This window comes from Taudactylus pleione, unplaced genomic scaffold, assembly GCF_031769625.1.
Source record: "Taudactylus pleione unplaced genomic scaffold, aTauple2 ptg000040l, whole genome shotgun sequence".
NCBI lineage: Eukaryota > Metazoa > Chordata > Amphibia > Anura > Myobatrachidae > Taudactylus > Taudactylus pleione.
In genome coordinates this window covers 33,837,860-33,864,540 of record NW_028284442.1, presented here as the reverse complement: position 1 = coordinate 33,864,540, position 26,681 = coordinate 33,837,860, and the positions used below count along the sequence as shown (strand labels likewise).

General features: G+C 41.5%; 1 protein-coding gene across 2 annotated transcripts in view; it reads right to left on the bottom strand.

Moving 5' to 3' along the window:
- TSPOAP1 (TSPO associated protein 1) overlaps positions 1–26,681 on the bottom strand; it is a 352,001-nt gene that overhangs the window by 162,016 nt on the left and 163,304 nt on the right. For both annotated transcript variants that reach the window (XM_088455323.1, XM_088455314.1), the window contains exons 3-5: positions 4,644–4,748; positions 4,120–4,248; positions 1,367–1,543 (exon numbers count right to left, since the gene is read on the bottom strand). In XM_088455323.1, the coding sequence (XP_088311449.1) occupies positions 1,367–1,543; positions 4,120–4,248; positions 4,644–4,748 (411 nt within the window). The remainder of the gene's footprint in view (positions 1–1,366; positions 1,544–4,119; positions 4,249–4,643; positions 4,749–26,681) is intronic.

Here is a 26,681-nt window from a genome sequence, read left to right as displayed (position 1 = left end):
TCATGTAAGAATGTAGTTTGCTTTTTCCTTTCTAAAATAGAGGTATGAGAGATCCTTCTGCTGATTAAACTAAATGTAATAGAAACATTTTAAAATTTGTCCCATTTAATTTAATTTTAAATTAGCACAGCCACCAAAATCCCAACTCTAACATGTTAACATATTAATATATGAAAATAAATAGTTTTCTGTTCAGAAAACGAAAAAAATATAGCATACATAAGATTAACGGCTTATATTCTTTACAGAGAAATTAATATTTAGAGGTAGGTTTAGCAAAAAAATTATCTTCCATGTCAGCAGGGGGCTGTAAGAGGTATAGCTCATTGTGCCCGGCGCTCATCAGTAGAATAAAACATATACATTACATGCCCAGTTCTACAAATGCTAAAATGGTTGCCAAGTGACTAGAGAAATGATTACATTCAAAATGCCTCAACTTCTCACCAAGTACTAGGACTCTGGGAGCTGCACCTGTTTAATATATTCTGTGATAAAAACAGGTCAGGATGAAAGGAAAATTGGATCAGCTGAGGAAAGTGACATTCCCTTGCGGCAATTTAAGAAAAATGCATAACAACTGGCATCTTTAAATATGAAACCACTCACTACTGAAACGAACATTCAGCAACGCAAACATCTGCATTCTATTTAAAAACAAATCTAATGAATGTTTTTTGTATTCACTGACTACCTTAATAAAGGGTTTATGAACAAATCACATAAGACTGCCAGTGCTACATAGGGAAAACCGAAACATGAACAATTATGGAAAAAAAACGCTGATGGTGATGCCACAATGTGTTAATAAGTGAACTAAGCCAAAAGATCAGGAAGTAGTCTATCATCTATGTAAATAGCATCATAAACGTACCCCAAACATTCTATATAAGACTAGACAAATAAAACCTCAAAAACTAATGCACCATCAAGCAGCAAAATCTTATGAGACTGCTTGTGTGCCAACCACCTACAGAGTTCTCACAGGCTATTTAAGATTAAATGGGGGGAATTCAATTCAAAGCGATGTTGAATAGCCCCAGGAGGGAGCTCCCGAAGCTATTAAATTCAACATGGATGTTTGGGACGGCTAAAGGATTTCTTCTTGCACCCCCCTGGGGATGCGAGGAGAATTCCGATAAAAGTGCCAGCCACGATGTTGTTTGCCGGCTTAGCGCGGCGCTAACAGCTGCAAGGACAGCACTTTAGTCGGAGAATGGCGGTTCTCACGACTAACCACCCAGGTTAAGTTGCGAGAACCGGCATTCTCTGACTTAACGCGCTGAATTGAATACCGCCCAATGACAGTTAACAAGTGCACACAAATTTATCATATTTTAGAAAGAAAACATTAACTGGCACTTACCTTCCCAGCTGTCAGCTTGGCCTGTAGCTCTTGACACTCTTGTTTCAAAGTTTCAATCTGTTTGTCTTTTGCCAATAAAGCACTGGCCTGGTCACTCATATCCTTTGCTCGCTGGGATGCAAATGCCTTCTTACACAGTTCCAGACTGGCTCCCTTAAGGTGCATTGGAGTATTTACCTACAAGCCATGAGGTTGTCATCAATTCTAATTATTGGTTGAGACAGTATTAGGAAAGCAAACCATAGCCGATTAAAAAGCTTATGTCTGCCAAGATGTAACAAAAATCACATCCAGGAGTGTACTGCAATACCTGGGGGCCTATATTTTATGCTTTTTTTCATAAAATAATGTAGAAACTGCATTGTCTGCTTAACTTTATGATTTGTTGCTAATTAGCACTGCAGATCGCAGTCTGCATTATTATCAATGGGTACTACAATCTGATCCTTATGTACCAAACTCCAAAAAGCAAAGCTTTTTAGAGTTTGGCCCCGTTAGTTTACACCATCTTCAGATGGTGTACAGTGCTTTGAGGCTATGGAGGCTCACAAACAGGAGAGATCTTCCAATCTCTCCCCCGCAGCCTCCGGACGACGGTGAAAACTGACGCTGTGTGCATGTGTAGTGTCATCTTTCCCCACAGAAGCCTTTACAAATGTGAAAGCCTTCAAAAAATGCCGGGGATATAACTTGCAGGGACAGCAGTTACCACAAGCACTGTCACTGCGGGTTCCCCTTTGTAGCTATCAGGAATATTTTTACTAAAAATTAATATATATGCCACGATATGTAACTTTAATAACCGTGGCAGTCCTGAGATTATTAATACATAGGCCCCCTGGAAAGTTACAGAACAATCACTTTGAGACTGATCTATTGCGTGCACTGTATGGATCGGTTGTAAGGGTATTAACAGTACTTGTTTAGTCATTAACATTATGTCAACAATATAGTTTTTATGCGATAACATATTCATTTACAAAAACGTTCTTTGGCATATTATACACTGTTTATCTGCTCTCATCCAATAACGTAACAACTGTACTGAGCTCTCACTCACTCTCCTGCAACTAGATCACTAACTAAATACAAATTACCTGCTTTCTACCTGGTTTAAGGCTGCCAGGAGCACCAAAATCTACTAATAATGAATGTGAATTAGATATGTATATTAATAATAAAATGTTCCCACGTAATCTATTACCCGGTGATTTCTATTGTAGTTCTTTATGCCTAGGAGAAGGGGACAAGTTACTACAGAAACAACAAGGGTAAAATTGGCTACATCTCAGTACAATTGTAAGTGCACATATTTTGTTTAGAAACCATTGAATCTTCCATGCATTTGCATTTTTGTGGGTCTTTATTCTGATGTGTCTTCTAGCTCGGTTTTTCTCAAACTCTGTACTCATGGAGTCATAGCAGGGTGTGTTTTCAATGTATCTTCAGGAATAATTAGTGTCACCTGTAGATCTATTGTGTTAAGGTCCCTATACACCGCGCAATCGGATCGGAAATGCCAACCGATGAAATGCGATCCGTTGTAGGATGTGTGAAATTCCCCATGTTAAATTTCACCTATGGGCAAATCATGATTATTTTTTGATTGTGATCTGCAAATGGTGGGTTGCAAGATCGCATGAACGCGGCGATCGCAGGACTTTAGGCGGGTTTAGACGCTTTACGCGGCTAATGAAGGGGATAACAGCGCTAATTAGTACTTAAACTAAAAGTATATAAAATAGTCAAATAGATGATTAGTAAAAATTAATGAACATTTATTATAGGAAAATGACAACTCAGAACACCTAAACATGTGTCACATAAAAAACCATTAAGTGCAATAAAAAAAAAATCGCAGATGGACCCCAATAACTCCTGAGGAAACTAGACACAATTATACCCAGCGAAACGCGTTGAGCGCTATACACTGCACTTGGACCCATTATTTATTTTTGAACTTAATTGGTTTCTTCTCCTGTGGATTTGATTCACATGCCCTATACAAGGAATATCCGGTGGATCTACATCAGCCTGATTATTTGCAAGCAACGGCTGCTAAAGGACTACATGAACTCTGTGATTCTGGAACCGGTAATTTCATGCTGCATATTTGAGATTTATGGACATAAAGGAGTAACCATTGATTCAAGTTACTGAGGACATATCTACATCTATTCAAATACTGGGGTCCATCTGCAATTTTTTATTGCACTTAATGGTCTTTTTATGTGACATGTTCAGGTGTTCTGAGTTGTCATTTTTCTATAATAAATGTTAATTTTTACTAATAACCGTCCAATTGACTATTTTATATACTTTTAGTTTAAGTTCTAATTAGCGCTGGTATCCCCTTCTTCATTATTCTTGTATAGTATTAGGGGCTGACACCGCCTTTACTAGCTGCTCTAAGACAGCACTTAGGCTTTTTTAGACATTTTGCTTTACGCGGCTAAACCCTGTCTGGGCGCGACAAGCATGGCCGCCCAAACACAATTGTATATCGCACCCCGATCTCCCGTCACTTTAGAGGGCAATAAAACAATTGAATTGCTCCCTTGGTTCTTCAGGATAATGCAGACGGATTTATTGGATGTAAGGAAATTACTATGTGGGTAACACAGACATTATACCACCTTTTAAAGGAATTGCCCTTTGGCTAGCACAGTTTTTTGCTAAATGTAGTTCAACTTAATGATAACTCCAAATAGCTACCCTTAGCTTAAGATTTCCCCACATAAGATGACAAGTACCATTTTCAGATTGGCCTCTTGGAGTTTCTGAGCTCTTTCCTCCAAGCGCTTGGCTATAACTGCAAGCTCTGCGTTTTTTCTCTTTAGCCTTTTCACCTTCTCTTCGGTCCCTGGAAAACTGCTTTTTCTCTGAGGAAGTTAAACAAATAAAAAAAAGAGTCAGCTCTCCGCAGCTTCTCAGACACTACAAATATAGTACAACATTCCAACCTTGGTGGGTAAATATAGAAATAAATGGTTGTGTGCAAAGAAAATAAAAATAGAATAAGTAGAAAAGTAAATGGTGTACTGTAACACTCAGGACTGGGCATTGCAGAGTGGGAGATAATGGTGTGTAAATGTACAGAAATACATTATTAATTTATTTCTGGTATGATACAGATATGGTGACAACACAAAGTACTTGCTGCATGCAACCCTTCGCAGAAATCAGATGTTTATACACATGGAGTACATACACCTCAATATCTAGATACACCTCATGAATCATCATAAACCATGGACCATATGCCAAAAATTCTCACCAGTATGATATTTTCTTCTTTTAAATCTTTGCAACGCTGTTCCAAATCTCGGAGTGTACTCAGTAATTCTGCATCTTGCATTGAACAAGAATGGTCACTGACATTCTGCATAACATATTAAAAAAGGAATATTTTATTTTAGCTGTGCTTTTTTAAAGGTCTAGATGAACTAAACAATTCTTTTTCAATGAGGTAAGAAAACAAATTATTACCATTTATTCGTAATTCTTTGAAATATATCATGGCAGCCTTAACAAACAGGTTAACTCCATAGATTGGCGAGTACAAACGGGAAAAACAAAAACAGATGTGTCCACATACATCTAGCCTCCTTGCACAAGAAACAGCCCTTCTAGTTGCGCCATGCCATTGTGTGACTCGGAGGCGATGAGCGTGTTTTTGTGCAACAATTTTGTAAGTTCCAATTCGTCTTATTCGCACAGCGGTGTGAATAGATAGGACACACAAGCAGCTTCTGCTGATTAAAATGATACGCGGCATGCCTATATTCTCTGTGCAACTGCGGGTGCATCTGCATGCAAAACGCTACATTACAGTATCACAGCCGCAGACTTTGTAACTTTTAATCAGCAGAAGCCGCTTGTGCGTTCTATACGAACCACTGTGCATTTCAAAGTAAAAAGTTTCACGAAAAGACACTCAGCGCTACAGAGTCGCACGGCACACTCACGTGTAACGCGACTTGTGCACGGAGGATAGATAGATGTGGACACATCTGTATATAATGACAACTCCTTCCACCTAGTACCTAAAGCATTTTTCCAAGATGTCCTAAAACACAGACAGACTATATGGGTGGGGAAATTGGTCTGCCATGCAGTATTTCAAGGAAATTAAATCAATTAAATTAACGATAATAATTCTCATTTTCGTTTCAAGATCCATCGTATGAGTGGGATGAACCCTAGCAATATGTCAAAAAGGAGACAGGTTAGGCATAAATCAACTGAGCTGCAGGAGAGATTACATCCAGAAGACACTATCTGGTCAAGAGATGACCATACTGTTGATTAACACAAGTTGTCTTATGACGTTGAGCTGTGCGTGATCAGTGTTACCACCACCCTTGTATACTTTGCCCTTGGGACTTCTGGCACCTCACCTCTGTTCTCCTTCAATACCTCTGCAATGGCATCACTAAACCACCTTGCAAAAATATGTTTAGAAGGGGTACGCCCTTGACAGTCTGACAGGCAGGACAATAGTCTGTTTGACACTTCGTTTTTTGAGTGTTAAACAGAATTTGCCTTGAATGGATCCAGGGTTTATAATCATTCTTCTTTATCATTAGTTGGTTGTGAGTATGAAGATGGAAATAGGATTTCACAATAAACATGAAATGAGGAAATCATCTTTGGCTGTTTGCAGCACCACTTTGACCATGAAAATGTAAAAAAAAAATGCTCCTTACACCATATAGCCTTGCTACAATAACGAGAAACTTAAGTGTGAGCCACTAAAGGAAGACATCTTGCAGTGGCTCAAAGGGTAGCAGATGTTAGAGTATCCAGACTATGCCAAGATCCCAGGTTACTAATCGAAAACTTTACACGAGGTTTGATAATCTTTATTGATTGAAAAAGTAAGGCTGTCAGATGCCAGCATGTGGCGGTATTCAATTGTTTTATCGCGCCCGATCTCCCGTCTAAAGCGACAGGAGATTGCAGGGCGCTATTCGATTGATGCCTGTTATCACGCTGATCGCGCCAATAGAGATCGGGTTTACACGCATAAAACAGCTACCCCCGACCAAAGTGCTGGACGCGATCGCGAAAAGTGCTGTTTGGGCAACCCCTGGTGGTGCGAGCTGAAATGGTGCGCTGGCAGCTGATCACGCCCGCTAGGAGCAACAATTGAATAGCTCCTGTCGGGCGCGTAGGAGGGCGAAACAACTGAATTCCACCCATACTGTCCAGAAAAATACTAAATGCAAGACACATGAATTTAAGGTAGTCAGAGCAAGTCTCTTGTCTAATTCACCCTGAAGATAATTAAACTGTTTAATTGTAGAATAATCCAGTTTAGGTTTGGAAGAATCTTCTCCGAAATTTATAACAAACAAAAGAATGTTTTCTAACTTGAAGTATATCAGCTTGTCAGACACTTTTGTATTTTAGCAATGTCCTCAATCTCCATGCCTTTAAAGAGAAGGCATCAGAGTCTGGATTAATGAGTCCCTGGTGCAAGTGACTGACTGAAAATACCACCTTACTTTGACAGAATGCAGATAATGTATGAAAACATGCCCAGGAGATGGGGATGGTATCATAGATCAGTTGCTGAGACTGAATCTGGTATATGCTGCATCTATATGTACTCCCAAGAACATCGGCTGTGACTGTTTACTTTGTTGATGATCCACCCATGTTCCTGTAGGAGCACCATCTTCTGAGCTGTCCTACAGTATCTTAAGAAACATGCCCTTTCCTTTCACAAGGATGTGAAACTTGTTTGAGAGCGGCTATGTTGAAAGTGCTGGGGTGAAATTCCTTGGAGGTGCAGACAGGCTGAAAGGTAGGTGATCTGGAAGTGATGTAAGCTCTGTGGAATTTATGATTTTAGGCTGTTATAAGAACATGCAGATAAGTAGAACGTAAATCTATGAAAGGAAGACTCATTTGTTGACAGCATGTAGACTGGACTGTACTGATTCTATGCAGAAAGGTCTTTTGTGACTTAATTTATTGAGCTGCCTCAAATCTGGACTGTTGCTAACCCCCCATTAATTTTCTACTTATTCTGCTTAGAATAAAAGACTGCATCTTTCTATTGCAATTGCGCAGGAGAAAGACCTTTGCTTCCAAGTCTGTAATATATTCATAATGCCTCCAGTTCCACTGGCAAGTATTGGACTTGAGACTTCCCAAAGACATTTCCTCTGGTTACCAAATGTAACATTATTTTGTGCCCTTTTCTAATGATTGCCAACCCAGTAAGCATCCGAATAACTGCATAATTTGAAACCTGCCGACAAAAGGATTTCTTGGCGATTTAGCTAGAAGGAGAAACGAAAAGGCTATTTAGACATGCCAACACTATAATGCTTTCCTGGCCTATAGTTGTGCATCCCTAAAATGCTGGTGAGAGGAAGAGAACCCCATGTTCTGTCATTTCGATTTACGAGTTTATAAATCACTGAATCAAGTTCATCACCAAACAGAAAATTACCTCCGACTGGAAGCATTGCCAAACAATTCTTTGATGGTGGATCCGCTCCTCACAGACACAGTTGGCGGTCTTCTGACAACCACTGAAGTAATGCTTTTAGATGAGCAATTTTATCCAGAGATGATTCAAAAGAATGAATTTAACACTTTTTTTTTGCAAATTCCCATTGCACTTAAGTAAATATGGTCTATTGAGCTTCTTTTGTACATCCTTCTGCAAAATATTAGTCAATACTGTGAGCGCTCTGGAACCTGAAGCCATATATACGACAAACTTCCGTACTGTTTGTGGAATTGCCATGTTTCTTAAAAAAGCTCTACATTTTTCAATCCAATCTTTCAGAGGGCATTCAGTATTCTAGTATAATAGTGGTTGTAGTCAGGAGATAGCCACATCACTATTTGTCATTAAAGACCACTTGGAAGCTTCGTAATCCTGGAAAGGATATGTGCGGTTGAATCTTTTAAGATTAAATTGATGCCTGTCCATATTATTGAGCATTTCATTAATCCGTTGCACTAAAAAATACTCAGACGCTCTGTTGATAATATTCAAAGAATTCCTTTTTGAGAAAGGCAGAGAATGGAGTATTGTGTATCCCCAGCGGTTTTGTTAATAGGTTCAACAACATCAGGCTTCCATGACCTGGAATCTTCCATAATTGCTACTGAATTCTTGCTAGACAACAATCAAAGTTAATAAATGAACCCAAGGACCCACAATCAAAAGAACCAGGCAGTACACCATCTAGGATCACATGTATCAGTGATCCCTTCAGTCTATGTACAGAATACAATAATTTTTAGTGGCATGCATCAATTTTATCACCCTGGACATTAACTGTTGAAACTGTTCAGGAAGCTAAGGAACAAAATCCATATACAAAGCCCTCTCAAAATCTTCAGACTTGGACAATACACATTATTAATAGTAGCAACACATGAGAGCCTTCAGTTACAATATAAAAAATAATGTAAATAAAATTAGCAATGGCAAATTACTGCAACAAAGTTTGTTGAGTACATTAAACCATCAGAAATCAATGGTTTCACTATCTCAGTCATGCTAAAAAAATTCCGTATTTCGAATATTTGGATATGGGAGACTAAACCTGTATTATAAAGTGTTCAAAAGGCATGTCTAATCAACAATGTCTTGTTAGCATAGAAGCTAGAGTTTATCTACTGGTCTCATTAGAGCCAGGTACCTATTGGCTGGTATTGATGGTAGAAATCCTTAAGGGTAAAGGAAATAGAACTTCCAGAGTAGATGGAAAGTATGAACGGCAATTGTGAGCTCACTGCTCCTAATTTAGTAGGTTCAGTGGCCACGGTAATCAGCTCCTGTGTTGGAGCAGCCTTTGAAGGGAAATCTCAATTCACTTGCAGGGAGTAAGGTATAGTTCTATATGCACTGCAAGTCAAAGCCATGGCTCTTATGTCATGGTGTGGTAGTAGTGCACTGGGTCAGCCAGTGAGCGGGTGGGAGATGCTTTGTTAGTGCAGCAATCGGTGCAAGGTGGACTGGGGGCTCTCAAAGATAGTCTCCTCATCGCGCTTCTCTGTCATATGGACAGCTTTTTCAAGATGCATATAAAAAGGTTTGTCACATGTCAGTTTCCTTCACAAGGCGCTGAAAGACTGTTGAAAAGAAAACTCATCTACTCTAAAAACATGAATAAAGCACCCCAAAGTAAGAAATTACCTAGAAATAAGTGTTCTTCTGTTTTTCGGGGATGGTTTTAAGCTCCTCAATGGCAGGCTGTTTTAACAATCCTACTCAGTGCATGGATTTTCCATGATGTAATTTGTTACCTGCCAGTTTATACAATCGGTGACCCTGAAGGAACGTCATGTGTGTGCTATCACCATTCCTAGTATGTGCGTGCACATTCCATAGATGTTGAGTTCAAGTAGAGCAAAAGTCAAGTCTATAGACCATGCATATATCAACTAGTGTCTCAAGGATGCTGTCCTTGTTTGCAATCACAGAATGCATCAAAGGGACACTATCGACTTGCCAGGAATGGATAAGCCACCTACTGTAGATATAACGATGAAAACACCTACACTGACACTACACACAACCATAGGAAATAGACACAGGAATTAAAAATTACACTATCTACATTCTAGAGGTTTTTCTTTTCCAGTCTCCACTCTGCTGTTTACAGAGTTAACCTATTCGTTACGGCTGCTATGGAATTTGAGAAGGAAAAACAGTTTTTTATGAGACTGGCAAATCAGTTAACCCCAATCTGTTGTACAAAAATGTACTTACTGTGCTGAACACAATATACTTCCATCTGTTCCATTTTCAGTGAGACAGTTCAGATTTTTAGAGAATGTATTGCAGCGGAATAATTCATTCAGCTATGCTAATGTGCAAAATTATTTGGAGGTGACTATGGTTGTTAATATTGAGGATACTGATGCAGTTTAGTTGTTTAGGGGTGGCTGTTGGATGAATGGAGAATGAGACATTAGTATGGCTATTTAGAGAGGGATGAGGGGATTTTCAGGCTGTATTGTGCTGTTTAGGGGTAATTCGGGGTCGCTGTGGGTTTTTGGGAGTTATGGGAACATTTTAAAAGTGCAGCTGAATTGGGGTGATTGGGACATTTGATTGAGTTTCGCTGTTCTATGGTGATTATGGAATTTTTGTTTTAGGTGTGGTGGTGATTGATTGTCACCATTTTGGCAGTGCTAGACACAACCAGTGAGCAAAGAAACGTCACAGTCAAATAGGTATGTGTTATTAAATGAATGAAATCAGAAAGACAAGCTGTGATTAAAATGAAGAACTATAAATCCTAGGATGGCAGGCTAAATGATTCTTCCCTTTTAGAATGCCTTCTGATATGCAATCTTATGAATTACAAAGGACCCCAAACATTCTTAGCAGTCATACAGAGTAGATTTTATTAAAGTATATTTATATATATCCATAACTATTGGTGTGCGTGTGCCTCTCTCGATGCCTCGGGTGCAGGGCTATTCCCCCTGGGGGGAATTCATTTGTTTTGCCGCCATTTCCGCGCGCACCCTCAGGTGCGAGCAGAAATGGCACACTCTAACCAGAACTTGAGACGGGTTTCGCCATTTTACATGGCTAAACCCAGGGCGAAGAGGGCGATTATTAATGAGCGCCCAGAACAATTTAATTGCAACACTGCGTGCTCATTAATTATCACGACTTAAAAACAATTGAATCTCTGCAGAAAGCTTCCACATAGTGAGTGGTGTTGCGACAACAAAGGTCACAGAGTAGACGGCGCTGCAGCACACACAGGACAAATTCCTAGCTACCACTGTGACTGGACAGATACGTTTCCCAAGTGGCTGTCCAGTACAGCCGGGGTCGCCTCGGGCTGTAGATAGCGCCACCTGCCACATTATTAATCTGTCCCTGCCACACTGTTAATGGGACTATTTTAAGATTGGGGGGCCTGAGGCTACAGTCCCATCAGCCCCATTATTAATTCTGCCCTGCAGAAACCAAATCAAACCCCAGAATATTGTTTGCAAATTGACAATTATCTCCATGGTAACTGTTCTTTTCACACACAGTGGGGGAAACATTGATTTAAAACTAGTCTAAGTAAAAAGTTGTTATTGCGGTCTTTGCCAGTAGATCGGTTTTAATAATAAACAGCTATTCTGTTGTTGTACAGTTATAAATTCAGCAAAGTCTAGAAGAATGTGAAAGAATACAGCTGTAAACTATACAGCAAATAAAATATAAAAATTAGTAATTAGTAGAGAACAAAGTAGTTAATTGATAGTGTATTATATATATATATATATATATATATATAATATTTATTATTCTTAGTACTTAGAGTGTGCATCAGCTTCCCACCTTTTTTCTGCATTAGAACTACAGGTCTCAGCATGGTAGCACCTCTTATTATGTTAAAATTAGGATGTGCAGCCCATCCCCCCCTTTTTTTCCTATCTATGTGTGTATTAAAGATACACTTGAAGGTGTGAGACCCCTTCTCCTGGGCTATCAATCTTCCCTACCTGCCCCAGGTGATTTTAATTAGTATTGGTCCTGTGCCTTGCAGTACACACATGTAATGGGCACTATTACAGGTAAAGGCCCCCATACATCAGCAATTGATTGCAGCAATCGTGCAATTTGCAATCGTTTGTGTATAAAAGTCTTTCCCTTTTTCAATCGATTGTGGCAATTCTGCAATCGATTGAAAAAGGGAAAGATTTTTATACATAATCGACTGCAAATTGCACGATTGCTGCAATCAATTGCTGATGTATGGGGGTCTTAAGTCCTAGATAAATTTATACAATGTGTCAGTGTTAGAGATGTAACGGGCCCACCTGATTAGGTCAACGTGACGAGGCAGGTGGGCAAACATCTTTGGCCAAACATGTACTAAGAACCTCTATAGAATATCATGTTAATTGATAGTTTATTATATATATTTTTGATATTTATTATTCTTAGTACTTAGTGTGCATCAGCTCCCCCCATTTTTTCTGTATTAGAACTACAGGTCTCTGCATGGTAGCACCTCATGTTGAAATTAGGATGTATAGCCCCCCCCCCTTTTTTAACTACAAAGTAGAACCAACTCCAGTAGAACTGCTTTTTTTCTGGCACCAGCAAGCCAATGCATTAATAAAGGAAATAATTATGTAATACTTGAATAAACTGTTGTTGAATCAGCAACCGCAAAAATAAAAAAATTTGATCTTGTGGTTAGACTATCATAAATTTCATTTGTAACCCTGTTGCTAAACAAAGGAACATACTGTATGCACAACATGCATCAACCACATCATATTAATAAGGCACAATTAAATAAACCCTGGAGAAACTTAACATAATGCAGAGATTATATAGTAAATTTTGAGTAACCACGGACATAATAGCAATTGTAAACATTTGCAAATTACAATCGTAAATACCAGATGCATACACCAAACTCCTAGTTGTTGCTAGAAGCTGCTTATTTGAAAAAAACTAACATTTTAAAAAGAAATGAATAAAATGTAAATTAAATTTAATGTAATGACTAAAGTAACTTAGTGTTAAAAAACACTAACAACTATGCTATCTACCCAAAAACAGCGGGTAAAATACGTATTGAACATATCAACATTTTTCTCAGTAAATATATTTGTAAGGGGGCTATTGTAATGAAAATTTCACCAAATGTCAGCAACAACATATGCAATCCACACATGCAAAGAAATCAAATCATAGATGTCCATAAATTAAGTTCTGTGTTATAATGTGAAATGACACCCTGACGAAAATGGCAGAATAGAGCATTGAAACGTTGGTTTATCCAAAAGTCCAAGGGCCATATTCAATTAGGCTGCTAAAAGCCGTCATTTTCGCAGGTTTGACTAATCCCCATATTCAATTTTCAGAGCGAAAAGTCAATGCATCAGACCCAGTGAAAAAGTATCACCTACGAATAGGTGGTGTAAAAAAGTGCAGAATTGGTTTTAGGATACAAACTTTAAAAACCACCCTACACCCCTTGGACAGTCCCCAAAAGGTGTTCTGTGTCAAACATTTTTTTTTTAAAAGTGCCACAGGACACCCCAAAAAAGGTACTTTCAATTTGGGGGCGAAAAAAAAAGGTTGGGGGGACAAACGTCTAAATTAGCGAAATAGACTAAGAGGGGTCCCCAAGTATGCCCAAGGTGTTTTTTTTATTGCAGGTGGAGTTTTTCACGATTTTTTAAACTTCACATTAGCCACTTTAAAATATGCTAGTACCCATTTTCGTGTACCCCAAATTTGGTGGGACTACTTATTTCCCCCCACTTTTTCTGAGTGCCGCCGGTTGGATTCTGTATGGTAATGTCTAAATGCCCTTCACGGAGAGGACCCTGACGTCATCAGCCAGTGTCCAGCGTCATTCCCTGCCATCCAAGTGGGCATAGAGGGGGAATATAACCATGTGGCGAGCCACTGTGCCCGAAACATGGCGAGCGCAGCAAGCCCGCAAGGGGACAACAAACTTCATTAAGTGGGGACAAACTACTTCTTTAGCTGGCTGTCATGGGCAAGAACTGCACTTCCGCCCTCACTCACGTCACTTCCAGGTCCCTAGCACGAAGGGAAAATACAGCCAACCGATTCATTTGGGCTATGCGATCATTCCTCGTGGAAGACCTTGGAGGGCACCTGTTTGCTGCTATTTATGCTTTATTTCAACATTGAGGAGTGCCGCTTCCAACAATATACATAAATATATATAATATACACTACCGTTCAAAAGTTTGGGGTCACCCAGAAAATTTTGTGTTTTACATGAAAACTGACTATTTATCAAATGAGTTGCAAAATGAATAGAACATATAGTCAAGACATTGGCAAGGTTAGATATAATGATTTTTATTTGAAAGAATAATTTTGGCCTTCAAACTTTGCTTTCGACAAAGAATGCTCCTTTTGCAGAAATACAGCATTGCAGACCTTTGGCATTCTAGCTGTTAATTTGTTGAGGTAATCTGAAGAAATTTCACCCCACGCTTCCTGAAGCACCTCCCACAAGTTGGATTGGCTTGATGGGCACTTCTTGCGTACCATACGGTCAAGCTGCTCCCACAACAGCTCAATGGGGTTGAGATCTGGTGACTGCGCTGGCCACTCCATTACAGACAGAATACTAGCTTCCTGTTTCTTCCCTAAACAGTTCTTGCATAATTTGGAGGTGTGCTTTGGGTCATTGTCCTGTTGGAGGAGGAAAATGGCTCCAATCCAGCCCTGTCCACAGGGTATGGCATTGCAAAATAGAGTGATAGCCTTCCTTATTCAAAATCCCTTTTACTTTGTACAAATCTCACACTTTACCAGCACCAAAGCAGCCCCAGACCATCACATTACCTCCACCATGCTTGATAGATGGCGTCAGGCACTCTTCCAGCATCTTTTCACTTTTTCTGCGTCTCACAAATGTTCTTCTGTGTGATCCAAACACATCAGACTTCGATTTGTCTGTCAATAACACTTTTTTCCAATCTTCCTTTGTCCAATGTCTGTGTTCTTTTGCCCATATTAATCTTTTCCTATTATTGGCCAGTCTCAGATATGGCTTTTTCTTTGCCAGCTAGAAGGCCAGCATCCCGGAGTCGCCTCTTCTTTGTAGACGTTTTGCGGGTACAATTTAATGAACCTGCCAGTTGAGGACTTGTGAGGCGCCTATTTCTCAAATGAGAGACTTGTCTTCTTGCACAGTTGTGCACCGGGGCCTCCCACTTCTCTTTCTACTCTGGTTAGAGCCTGTTTGTGCTGTTCTCTGAAGGGAGTAGTACACTCCATTGTAGGAAATGTTCAGTTTCTTGGCAATTTCTTGCATGGAATAGCCTTCATTTCTAAGAACAAGAATAGACTGACGAGTTTCACATGAAAGTTCTCTTTTTCTGGCCATTTGGAGAGTATACTCGAACAGACAAACGTGATGCTCCAGATACTCAACTAGCTCAAAGGAAAGCCAGTTTTATAGCTTCTCTAATGAGTAAATCCGTTTTCAGCTGTGCTCACATAATTGCACAAGGGTTTTCTAATCATCCATTAGTCTTCTAACGCGCTTCGCAAACACAATGTACCATTAGATCATTGGAGTGATGGTTGCTGGAAATGGGCCTCTATACACCTATGTAGATATTCCTTTAAAAACCAGACGTTTGCAGCTAGTATAGTCATTTACCACATTAACAATGTATAGAGTGTATTTCTGATTAATTTAATGTAATCTTCATTGAAAAAAAACAGTGCTTTTCTTTCAAAAATAAGGACATTTCTAAGTGAACCCAAATTTTTGAACGGTTTTATATATATAAAAAGCAAAAAAAAAACTGCGGCACTCGGAGGCTGATACGAAAAAACTGTATTAAAGTGGGAGAGATGTATTTATTGTAGATGTCGTTACCACCACACACATTGTGTGCATTTTTCTACAGACAGCACCTATAGATCCTGATGGTGAGTTTTACTTATTCCTTTCTTAACACAGACCTGGTTTCAGCGCATCTGACGGCGTCTGGTGTAGCCAAGGCAACCCAGCACCTGCGGCGCGTTACATCATCAGTCCGCAACTCCAGAAGTTCCAGGGAAGGACTGAGACGGAGATGCTGGCGTGGTTCTCTCTCACAGCGGGTGATCAGCCTTTCCTATTTAAGGTAGGTCTTACATTTTCTCACTTGTTCACATCTTGACAAAGGGGCTTCGAGCTCCGAAACGTTGGAGATTTATGTGACACTTTAATACAGTTTTTTTGTATCAGCCTCCTAGTATCAGTTTTTTGTTTTCTTCTGAATCTATGCTATTTATTATAAAATAAGTTTTGAACACATCAACATTTTTCTCAGTAAATATATTTGTAATTGGGCTATTGTAATGAAATTTTCATCAAATGTCAGCAACAACCCATGCAATCCACACATGCAAGGAAATCAAACCATTGATGTCCATAAATTAAGTTATGTGTAATAATGTAAAATGACGCAGGGAAAAAAAGTATCAAACACGCTTACTGAAATTTATTTAATACTTTGTACAAAAGCCTTTGTTGGTAATGTCAGCTTGCTCAGGTGTGATTTTGGCCCATTCTTCCACACAACCAAACAGTCTTCAAATCTTGAAGGTTCCGTGGCCCTCTTCTATGAACTCTGATCTTTAGTTCTTTGCATAGATTTTTAATTGGATTCAGATCAGGTCACTGGCTGGGCCATTCTAGCAGCTTTATTTTCTCTCTGAAACCAATTGAGAGTGGTCTTGGCTGTGTGTTTGGGATCATTGTCTAGTTGAAATGTCCACCCACGTTTCATCTTCAGCATCCTGGTAGATGGCAGCAGATTTTTTAGCAAGAATGTACATTTTTCCATTCATCCTTTCTACTCATGACACAGAATTTAGCCCCACCCCCTGGCTGTCCACTAAGCCCCACACCATTTTTTAAAAATGAACCCGCAGCTTGCCAGACATCCGGCAGCGGTAGCCATCGAGTGATGTAAACCAATGATGGTTCACCATAGATTGTTATTGTACCATCGATGGTTATTACCGATTGTACTATTGATGGAAACTCCAGAACACAGAGACACACACTACAAGACAAGTCTGAACTTTCCAGTTGCATGGTTAGTGCAAGAAGAGTTTAACTGCCGTACTTAATAATTTTATTTACTCCTGTTCCCTAACGCTTCCCAAACTGAAATTTATACCAAAGAGAGATTATATTTAAGTGTATAACAAAAATTTTCTTTTTTAGTTAACGGTCACATCATGTGACCTTCAAATTTAAAAGTCAACATTTAAATACAAAACTATATTGTATAAAAACTATGGTCCCTTAGCTTCAAAACAAGACCAACATGAAAGTTCTACCACAATTAGAAGCAAAGTATTAATTCGTTTTAATTGACCTTGCAAGCATACATTTAAAATTTTTTGTCATGCTTGCAATCCTGTTGCATGAACAGCGTGTATCACTGAGGGCTAAAATTTTACATATGAAAGCTACTTTATGCCGTCTACCATCCTACCAAATTTCATGAAAATCTGAGACGATCGGGTTGGAAGCTGTAATGATTTGGCATGGAATGACCCAATATTATTGTTACAAATATAGGGAAATTGGAAGTACAAAAAACACCGTAGCATGGAGAAGTGTCATTACCCCAAACATGGGGGGTCATTCAGACCCACTCGCGAGCGGCAGTACGCTCGCAAGTGGGTCGATGTTCCCCACTGCGCATGCGCACGACGGAGGGAGCTCCGTCATGCGCATGCGCGAGACCCGGCGAGCGACGGGCTTTCCATCGCTCGGGGTCTCGCACCAAAGGGGGCGTGCTGTCGATGTTGATTGACAGCACGCCCCCTTTGGTGGGCGTGCCTGCCAGACGGAGGCGTTCCCATGGGAACGCCTACCGTCTGAAGCCGGCCCCACTGACATCACTAGTGATGTCAGTGGGAGTGATTTTGGCTCTGATAGAGCCAAAATCACTCCAGGGCTTGTGGCTGGGAAACCCGACCGCAGGGTTTCCCTCGCAAGTCCGATGGTCGCGATGGTCAAGACCATCGCGACCATCTTTTTGGACGCTCGTATATGCTGTGGGTGGTGACCCACAGCTATACGAGCGTCCAGGAGGACGCTCAATTTTAATGGAGGAGGGCCCTGATTCAGAGCAAGCGCTCTGGTCAGAGCGTCCGGCTCTGAATCAGCCCATGGTTTGTTCAGCTGCTGGAATGACAGAGCACAACTTTGAATGCTGTTGCCACTTCTGCTTAGCTGTTAGACCCAAGAAGCCAGATTGTTATTGTCAAAGTTTCCGAAGCTGCTGACACTGGGCCTGATTCAGAGCCGGATGCAATTAGCGCTCGCTCGTCCAGAAAATAGGGGTGGCTATTCAAATGAACAGTTCGCTCTTTGCGGTCTGTTCACGCCTCTAGGTCTGAACAAGCGAACAAAACTTGCGGTCGTTTTTTGGAAAAATACGCCCCCTGGCCGCTCGCATCCTACGTCATTTCGGCTATTTATTAGATTAATCGAGTACATCGACCAGGGTATGAACTCTATTTCGGGTATGAGCTCGCTATTCTTGGGGTTGGTTTTTGCTACCACAATCTTGCGAGCAGTTCTGGCAATAAAATAACCCAGTGACGTGGTCAATGACGCTTCTGTATTAATTATGCACACCCATAAAACGCCCGTTTTGACCTTTAAGCACGCCTGCGTTCGGATCTCCACTCCCCGTTTTCAAGCACCTTCCCCTGTTACCACCCACATACGCCTCTTTCTGTCACTCAAATTATCAGGCATTCGCTATTTTGCGAGCACATGAATTTCGACCGCACTGACTGGTTCGCGCATGCGTATAACGATCCGTACGCATGCGCAGTTGGGCAAACATCGCTCGCAGCGAACGAGCGGCCGCTTACGAGCGGCTCTGAATCAGGCCCACTATTACTCAGCCAGGTGGGTGTCACTGCAGCCTCCAGCTGCTCCACTGCCCTGCAATAACTTGAATCATTTATGCATGATCACAAACAAACCTCATACCCAAATATCATCTTTCCATATCCACATTTTTTTGCCCTGCTCCTTCTCATGGCTAATGTCAAGATGTCATTTAATCTTGGGATCCGTGCAATCGCCTTTATCTATCCATTGACCAACCTATTCTCAAAATCTCCCACCTACTTTGATGAACACTCCCATGCCTTTTTCTTCTCCCGCTTCAGCTACATCTCGTTTCTTCCACACACTGAATCTCCAATGATCTCAAGCTCAACCATGGCACACCAAATATACTTGAAACCTGCATGCAACACTGGAGTAAATCTTGCTGCAATACTGAATTCCTGTACAGTACAATAAATTCATCATTTTATATCTTACAACACTGCCTACTTCACTTCTCAATAATCCACTACTAACCCCAAATTCCTATTTACCATGTTCAACTTGATTCATCTGATCACTTTGCATCACCTCCTTTGTTCCTCATAACCCATGACGAAGTATCTACCCTTATCAACTATATAGACCAATTCTTTACCAATTTCTTTGATCCCATCCTCCAACTGCATGCCCACCTCTTTAACCTGTTTTTCTTCACTAAACTATCTCTAAGACTACTACATCCTTTACTCTCCCTGCAGCTCATCCTTTTGTACATATTGCTGCCTCAGTACTTTCCTCTTCTCTTACAAACACATATGAGCTTTTAACTTATCTAAACACATTGACAATAACATCCACAACCTCTCGCCATAACAAACATTCTGTCAAATCCCACAAATATATTTATATCTCGCTCCTGTTGCTTCTATTAGCTGGTGACATATCTCCAAATCCAGGCCCAACCCACATGCCACACCCACAACGAACTATAAATCCAGCTAACCTCATAAATATTGCATGCCTCCCTTCACCATCCAAGTCACTAAAATGTGCATTATGGAATGCACGCTCTGTCTGCAACAAACTAACATCCATCCATGACCTCTTTATTTCAACCAACCTCAACCTTCTGGCAATAACAGAAACATGGCTAACACAATCAGACACTGTCTCCCCTGCTGCACTTTCACATGGTAACCTACACTTCTCACACACCTCCAGGCCTGGCAATTGTAAAGGAGGTGGGGTAGGAATATTACTCTCCCAATCTTTCACATTCACAGTTCTCCCACAGGTACCTTCACTCACATTTACATCATTTGAAGTACATTCTATCAGGACTTTCACCCCTTTCTCTCTGCGAGTTGCTGTTATCTATCGCCCGCCTGGGCCACCGCACCAATTTCTGGAACATTTTTCAGCCTGGCTCCCTCACTTCCTATCCTCAGACATCTCCGCCATCATTATGGGTGATTTCAATATCCCCATTGACAGTCCACAATCTCCTCATGCCACCAAACTATTCTCTCTAACCTCCTCTCTTGGCCTCTCCCAATGGACTGACTCCTCTACTCATAAGGAGGGCCACTGCCTTGATCTTGTATTTACCAGACTATGCTCAGTTTCTGATTTCACTAATGCTCCTTTCCCTCTCTCAGATCACAATCTTATCACCTGCACACTTTCCTCCATTACATCAACCTCAATGTCAGTGAAATCAACCAAACCTCCTAAAACCCGCAGAAATATTAATGTGATTAACTTTCAACAACTATCTACCTCTCTACAACAACAACTCTCACCAATTTCTGCACTCACTTCTCCTGAGACTGCTGCATCACAGCTAAACCAGATTTTAGTAAAAGCCCTCGATGAAGTAGCTCCAGCTACCCATCACACTCCGCGTAGACTCAGACGTCAACCGTGGCATTCTAACTTAACAAGGCATCTACAAAAACTCTCACGTAAAGTAGAACGTCAGTGGCGAAAGTCTCGCACTCCAAGTGACTTCCTCACATATAAGTCTATCTACAACTCTTATCGTACTGCTCTGGACACTGCCAAGCAAATATATTTCCAATCTCTAATCTCTGCTCAAGCCTCTAACCCCAAGCGACTTTTTAATACATTTAAACTGCTTCTTACCCCTCCCTCACCCAAGCCACCTGCTACTGTCTGTGCACAAGATCTTGCTTCCCATTTCAAGGACAAGATTGATAATATCCGAAATGAAATGTTATTCTCTTCCTCAGCTAGTGACCTACTCAATTCCCTACCTGAACCCTCTGGCACATTCTCTTCATTTGACCCCACAAATGAAGATGAAGTATCTACACTCTTCTCATCCTCCTACTCTATTACCTCTCCTCTAGATCCTATACCCTCACAAATTAGTAAAGCTCTGTCTCCTGTGCTCATCCCAACCCTAACTAAAATCTGTAATCTCCCTCTTTCTACTGGCATCTTTCCATCACTGTTCAAGCATGCAGTGATTACTCCCATTCTGAAAAAACAAAATTCTGACCCTAACACTCTCTCTAATTACCGTCCTATCTCCCAGCTCCCATGCCCCTCCAAGCTACTGGAGAGACTTGTCTACACCCGCCTCACACACTTTCTTAACACCCACAACTTATTGGACCCACTTCAGTCTGGCTTCCGTTCCCAGCACTCCACAGAGACAGCACTGACTAAGGTAGTAAATGATTTGGTCACTGCCAAGGCTAAAGGCCATTACTCACTTCTAATTCTTCTAGATCTCTCTGCTGCTTTTGACACTGTTGACCACTCTCTTCTCGTACAAACATTACAATCCCTAGGTCTTAAGGACACAGCCCTTTCTTGGTTCTCTTCCTACCTATCTGATCGCTCTTTTTCTGTTCGTTTTTCTGATTCTGCCTCCTCTTCGCTACCTCTATCAGTTGGAGTACCGCAAGGCTCTGTCTTAGGTCCTTTGCTATTCTCAATCTATACCACCTCTCTTGGCAAACTAATCCGCTCTTTTGGATTTCAGTACCATCTGTATGCGGATGATACTCAAATCTACCTATCCTCTCCAGATTTATCACCATCTGTATTGGTCCGTGTCACTGAATGTATTTCTGCCATTTCATCTTGGATGTCATCTCGCTACCTGAAACTTAATATTTCTAAAACAGAATTAATTATATTTCCACCGGCCAATAACAGTTACCAATCTGATCTCTTTATCACTGTTGATAACTCAACAATCCACCCCACCCCACAAGCTCGCTGCCTTGGTGTCATCCTTGATTCTGAATTGTCCTTTGTTCCCCACATTCAATCTGTCTCAAAATCATGTTACATACATCTAAAAAACATATACAAAATTCGACCATATCTCACACAAGACACTGCAAAAACTCTAATCCACGCACTCATTATTTCCCGCATTGACTATTGCAATAGTCTCCTTACTGGTCTTCCCAAAAACAGGCTATCGCCATTACAATCCATTATGAATGCAGCTGCGAGGCTTATCTTCCTTGCCAAACGTTCATCGTCTGCTGCCCCGCTCTGTCAGTCCCTCCATTGGTTGCCAGTTTTCTACCGTATTCAATACAAAATACTGTTACTTACACATAAGGCCATTAACCGAATTACACCAACATACATCTCTTCACTCATCTCAAAATATCTCCCAACCCGACCTCTCCGCTCAGCACAAGAACTGCGTCTCTCATCCCCACGCATTACTTGCTCCCATTTACGGTTACAGGACTTTCTTCGGGCTGCACCCACTCTATGGAATGCCTTACCACACACAATAAGACTTACCTCTACTCTTCAATCCTTCAAGCGTTCCCTGAAAACTCACCTCTTCAGACAAGCTTATCAGATTCCAGAACCGACCACATAACCTTCATAGCTTCCATGTCTTATCACAGCCCCTCTCACAGTCCACACATAACCTCACATATTGTCTTTCTTTCACATACTCCTGACATTTTGCCGACATTCCTATGTGACTGGATCATGCAGCCCACCAAGAAACTCTGCATTCTGGCCAGACCAAATTGCAATATATATAGCACCTATCCTTGTGTATCAATGCCTGTTTCCCTATAGATTGTAAGCTTGCAAGCAGGGCCCTCTTACCTCTATGTCTGTCTGTTATTACCCTGTTTTGTTCTATCAATGTTTCCAATTGTAAAGCGCAACGGAATATGCTGCGCTATATAAGAAACTGTTAATAAATAAAATAAAATAAATAAACAAAAACATCTGTAGACCGAGCCCTTCTCTCTGCAACTACCGCCCTATTTTTCTCCTCTCATTTTGCCTCCAAACTACATACAGTATCTTACTTTCGCTCATGTCTTGACTCGCTGCAATCTGAAGACCGGAGGAAACAAGTAGACAATGGTTGATCATTTAAATTGTGACAAATAATTCTGTGTCAAGAACACTTGCAGGTTTACAATAGTTTATTAAAAATTACTACTCAAACACAAACATGCTTTGGACACCAACTTTGCAGTGCAATAATCAATCATTGTCTTATGGTATCCCAGCTCTGTAAAATCTGGTTTCACACTTGTCAATGTAAAGTCATTTATTTTCAGTTTCAGAATAAAAAGTATACCATATAGAAAAAACAATAAGAGGAAATCAATATACTCTATGCCAAGTAAAATACTAAACAAGATAAACGAAAGGGAGATGTAGAGAATAGAGAGAGAGAGACTACAAAATAGAGCAAGTAAACAGAAATGTTGATACATGAACAGTATCTGAGGGGATCTAGGTAAAATCCTGACAGTCAGAATCCTGGCGCCGGCAATCTGACGGTAAGTAGCGGGGTTAGGCTCTAGGGGGAGTGTTAAGGTCTGGCACTAAGGGAGGAGGGTTAGGTTTAGGATGCGGGGAGAGGGAAGTTAGATGTAGGCACTAAGGGGGGAGGTTAGGGTAAGGCACCAGGGAGGATTACGGTAGGTAGAAGGGGTAGGTTAGAATACTGACAGACAAGTGTCGGTATTCTAACCCTGTCAGGATGCCAGTGTCGGGATTCTGACCACCGGGATCTTCAGCGTCAGCATCCCGTACTCAACACTATCTGAGAGCCCAGAATCTACGTCATGCCCAAGAATCCCTCAATTATGTCAGTTTAAAAATTAGCTATATATTGTAAAAAAAATAAATAAAAAAAAAAACAGTACAATTTGGTGCTTAATTCTCGTGACTATCTTCCATACATTCCTCCATGCCCGTACTTTCTATTTTATGCAAAAATGTAAAAAAAATTATCATTAATATCTAAAACGGACACCAGACTATAGTGTAAAACAAAAACCTTGTGGTTCGATACCCACTACGGCCCTAACTGTGTGGAGTTTGTATATTCTCCCTGTGCTTGCGTGGGTTTCCCCCGGGTACTCCGGCTTCCTCCCACATTCCAAAAATATACTGGTAGGTTAATTGGCTCCTAACAAAATTACCCCATGTGTGTGTGCATGTGATAGGGAATATAGATTGTAAGCTCCACTGGGGCAGGGATGGATGTGAATGGCCGAATATTCTCTGTAAAGCGCTGCGGAATATGTGTGTGCTATACAAATAACTGTTAGTTAGTAGTATAACGCATATTTTGCGATCACTGCTATAATACTATAAAAGATCACTCCATGAGGACTGAAACCATATATGCTTCTGAGGAAGCTGTGTGCAACTGCACAGGGAAATGTGTTGAGCACAGTATTGGGCGACCCATTCAACTCAGATTGTAGGACAACCATTTTCCATCGTAACAAGCTGCAAAAGGACCTATACTCAGTCGTTTCCGTGAGACATTAACATCTATGCAATTTTGTTGTTGCTAAGGGTATCACAGATTTACCCTGCCTGGTGGACTTCACAATTTCTCAAACGCTGGACTGTCGATTGGATGGTAATATCTTGACTATAAATTATCCTACAAGGCCTCAAAATATTTCTGAACATCTTTGGATGACTAAGAAATTAGATAGAGTCTGGATTGATCACTGAAATCCCCCCACGTATAGATCTATATGTATAGTAATGACTTGGTTATCATTCATATGCTAACACATTTGGTTTGCTAATTGTCTTGCATTTTGACTGCTTTTATTGACTGACATTAAATGCTTGTAATTTTACAGATCCACATGCCCATTTACTGTTGATGTTTGTATATTTAAAATATGAGATATGGTAAGAACTTACCCTTGTTATCTCTATTTCTACGAAGTCCATAGGGTTCCACAGGATACCTTGGGGTATAGGTGTGACGTCAGTCGCTGGGCACCATAGAGTTAAGCTTTTCAGCCTCCCAGGATGCACTAGGGTCCCCCTCCTATACCCCTCCCCCGAGCCAAGGCACCTCAGTTAGTTATCAAGCCATAGGCCGGAGGAGGAGAAGGAAGAGAGAGAAAAAAGATCTGGACACATACAAGAATCACATTCTCACCAGAGGGAGACGGAAAACCGGTGACCAGAGCAAAGCCCATCTGCAGCACAGGTGCGACAGGGCGGGAGTCCTGTGGAACCCTATGGACTTCGTAGAAATAGAGATAACAAGGGTAAGTTCTTACCATATCTCATATTTTCTACTTCAGGGTCCATAGGGTATCCACAGGATACCTTGGGGATGTCCCAAAGCAGTATCCTTTAAGGGTGGGGACGCTCCTGTGCAGAAAGGAGAATCCGCCGCCCGAAGGAAGCATCCTGAGAGGCGAAGGTGTCAAACCTGTAATACCGCACGAAGGTATGGACAGAGGACCACGTAGCAGCCTTGCAGATCTGAACTGCCGAGGCACCACGTCGAGCTGCCCACGAAGGACCCACAGACCTAGTGGAATGAGCCTTCAGAGAAGGAGGGACCGGTAGGCCTTCATGAAGATAAGCTTCAGAAATAGCCATACGGATCCAGGCTGCCAAAGTTTGCTTTGAAGCAGGCCAACCCTTTTTACGGAAGCCATAGAGGACAAACAAAGCGTCCGACTTCCTAAACGAAGAAGTGCGGTCAACATAAGTCCTTAAGGCCCGCACAACATCCAAAGAGGCCTCACCCATGGAAAGACCCGGTGAGTTAAAGGCCGGAACAACTATTTCCTCGTTAACATGAAACTGGGAAACAACTTTGGGAAGAAACTCGGGCCGAGTGCGGAGCACTGCCCTGTTCCCATGAAAAACCAAGAAAGGGGGTCTACAAGAAAGAGCCCCTAACTCAGAAACACGTCTGGCCGAAGCAATGGCCAGAAGGAAAACAGTCTTAGCTGTTAGCCATTTAAGATCCACTGAGCCCAGTGGTTCAAACGGCGGTCCTTGGAGAGCCCTCAGGACCACAGCCAAATCCCAAGGCGCCACAGGTGGAACAAAGGGCGGCTGAATGCGGAGAACACCCTGCATAAAGGTGCGCACATCCGGGATTGTAGCAATCCTACGGTGAAACCAGACAGATAGGGCCGAAACCTGTACCTTCAAAGAAGCAAGGCGAAGCCCATGATCTAGTCCCGCTTGCAGGAAGGCGAGAATCCGAGACAGACGAAACTCCCGCGGTGCATAACCTCTCGGTCGACACCACTGGAAGAACGTATGCCACACGCGATGGTATATCCTCGCGGAAGACGGTTTCCGAGCTCGTAACATGATACGCACCACAGAGCTGGAAAACCCCCGGGACCTCAGCATGGCCGTCTCAACAGCCACGCCGTCAAAGACAGCCGAGTCAGGTCCGGGTGAAGGCAAGGACCCTGAGACAGAAGGTCCGGTCGTAGCGGCAACCGCAGAGGACTGTCCACGGACAGACCCTGAAGGTCTGAGAACCAGTGCCGTCTGGGCCACGCGGGAGCTATCAACAGGAGCGACCCTCCTTCCTGTTTGAATTTCCGGATTACCCGTGGAAGAAGGGAGACCGGAGGGAACAGGTATGCGAACCGGAACGTCCACCGGACGGACAGAGCATCCACCAGAGACGC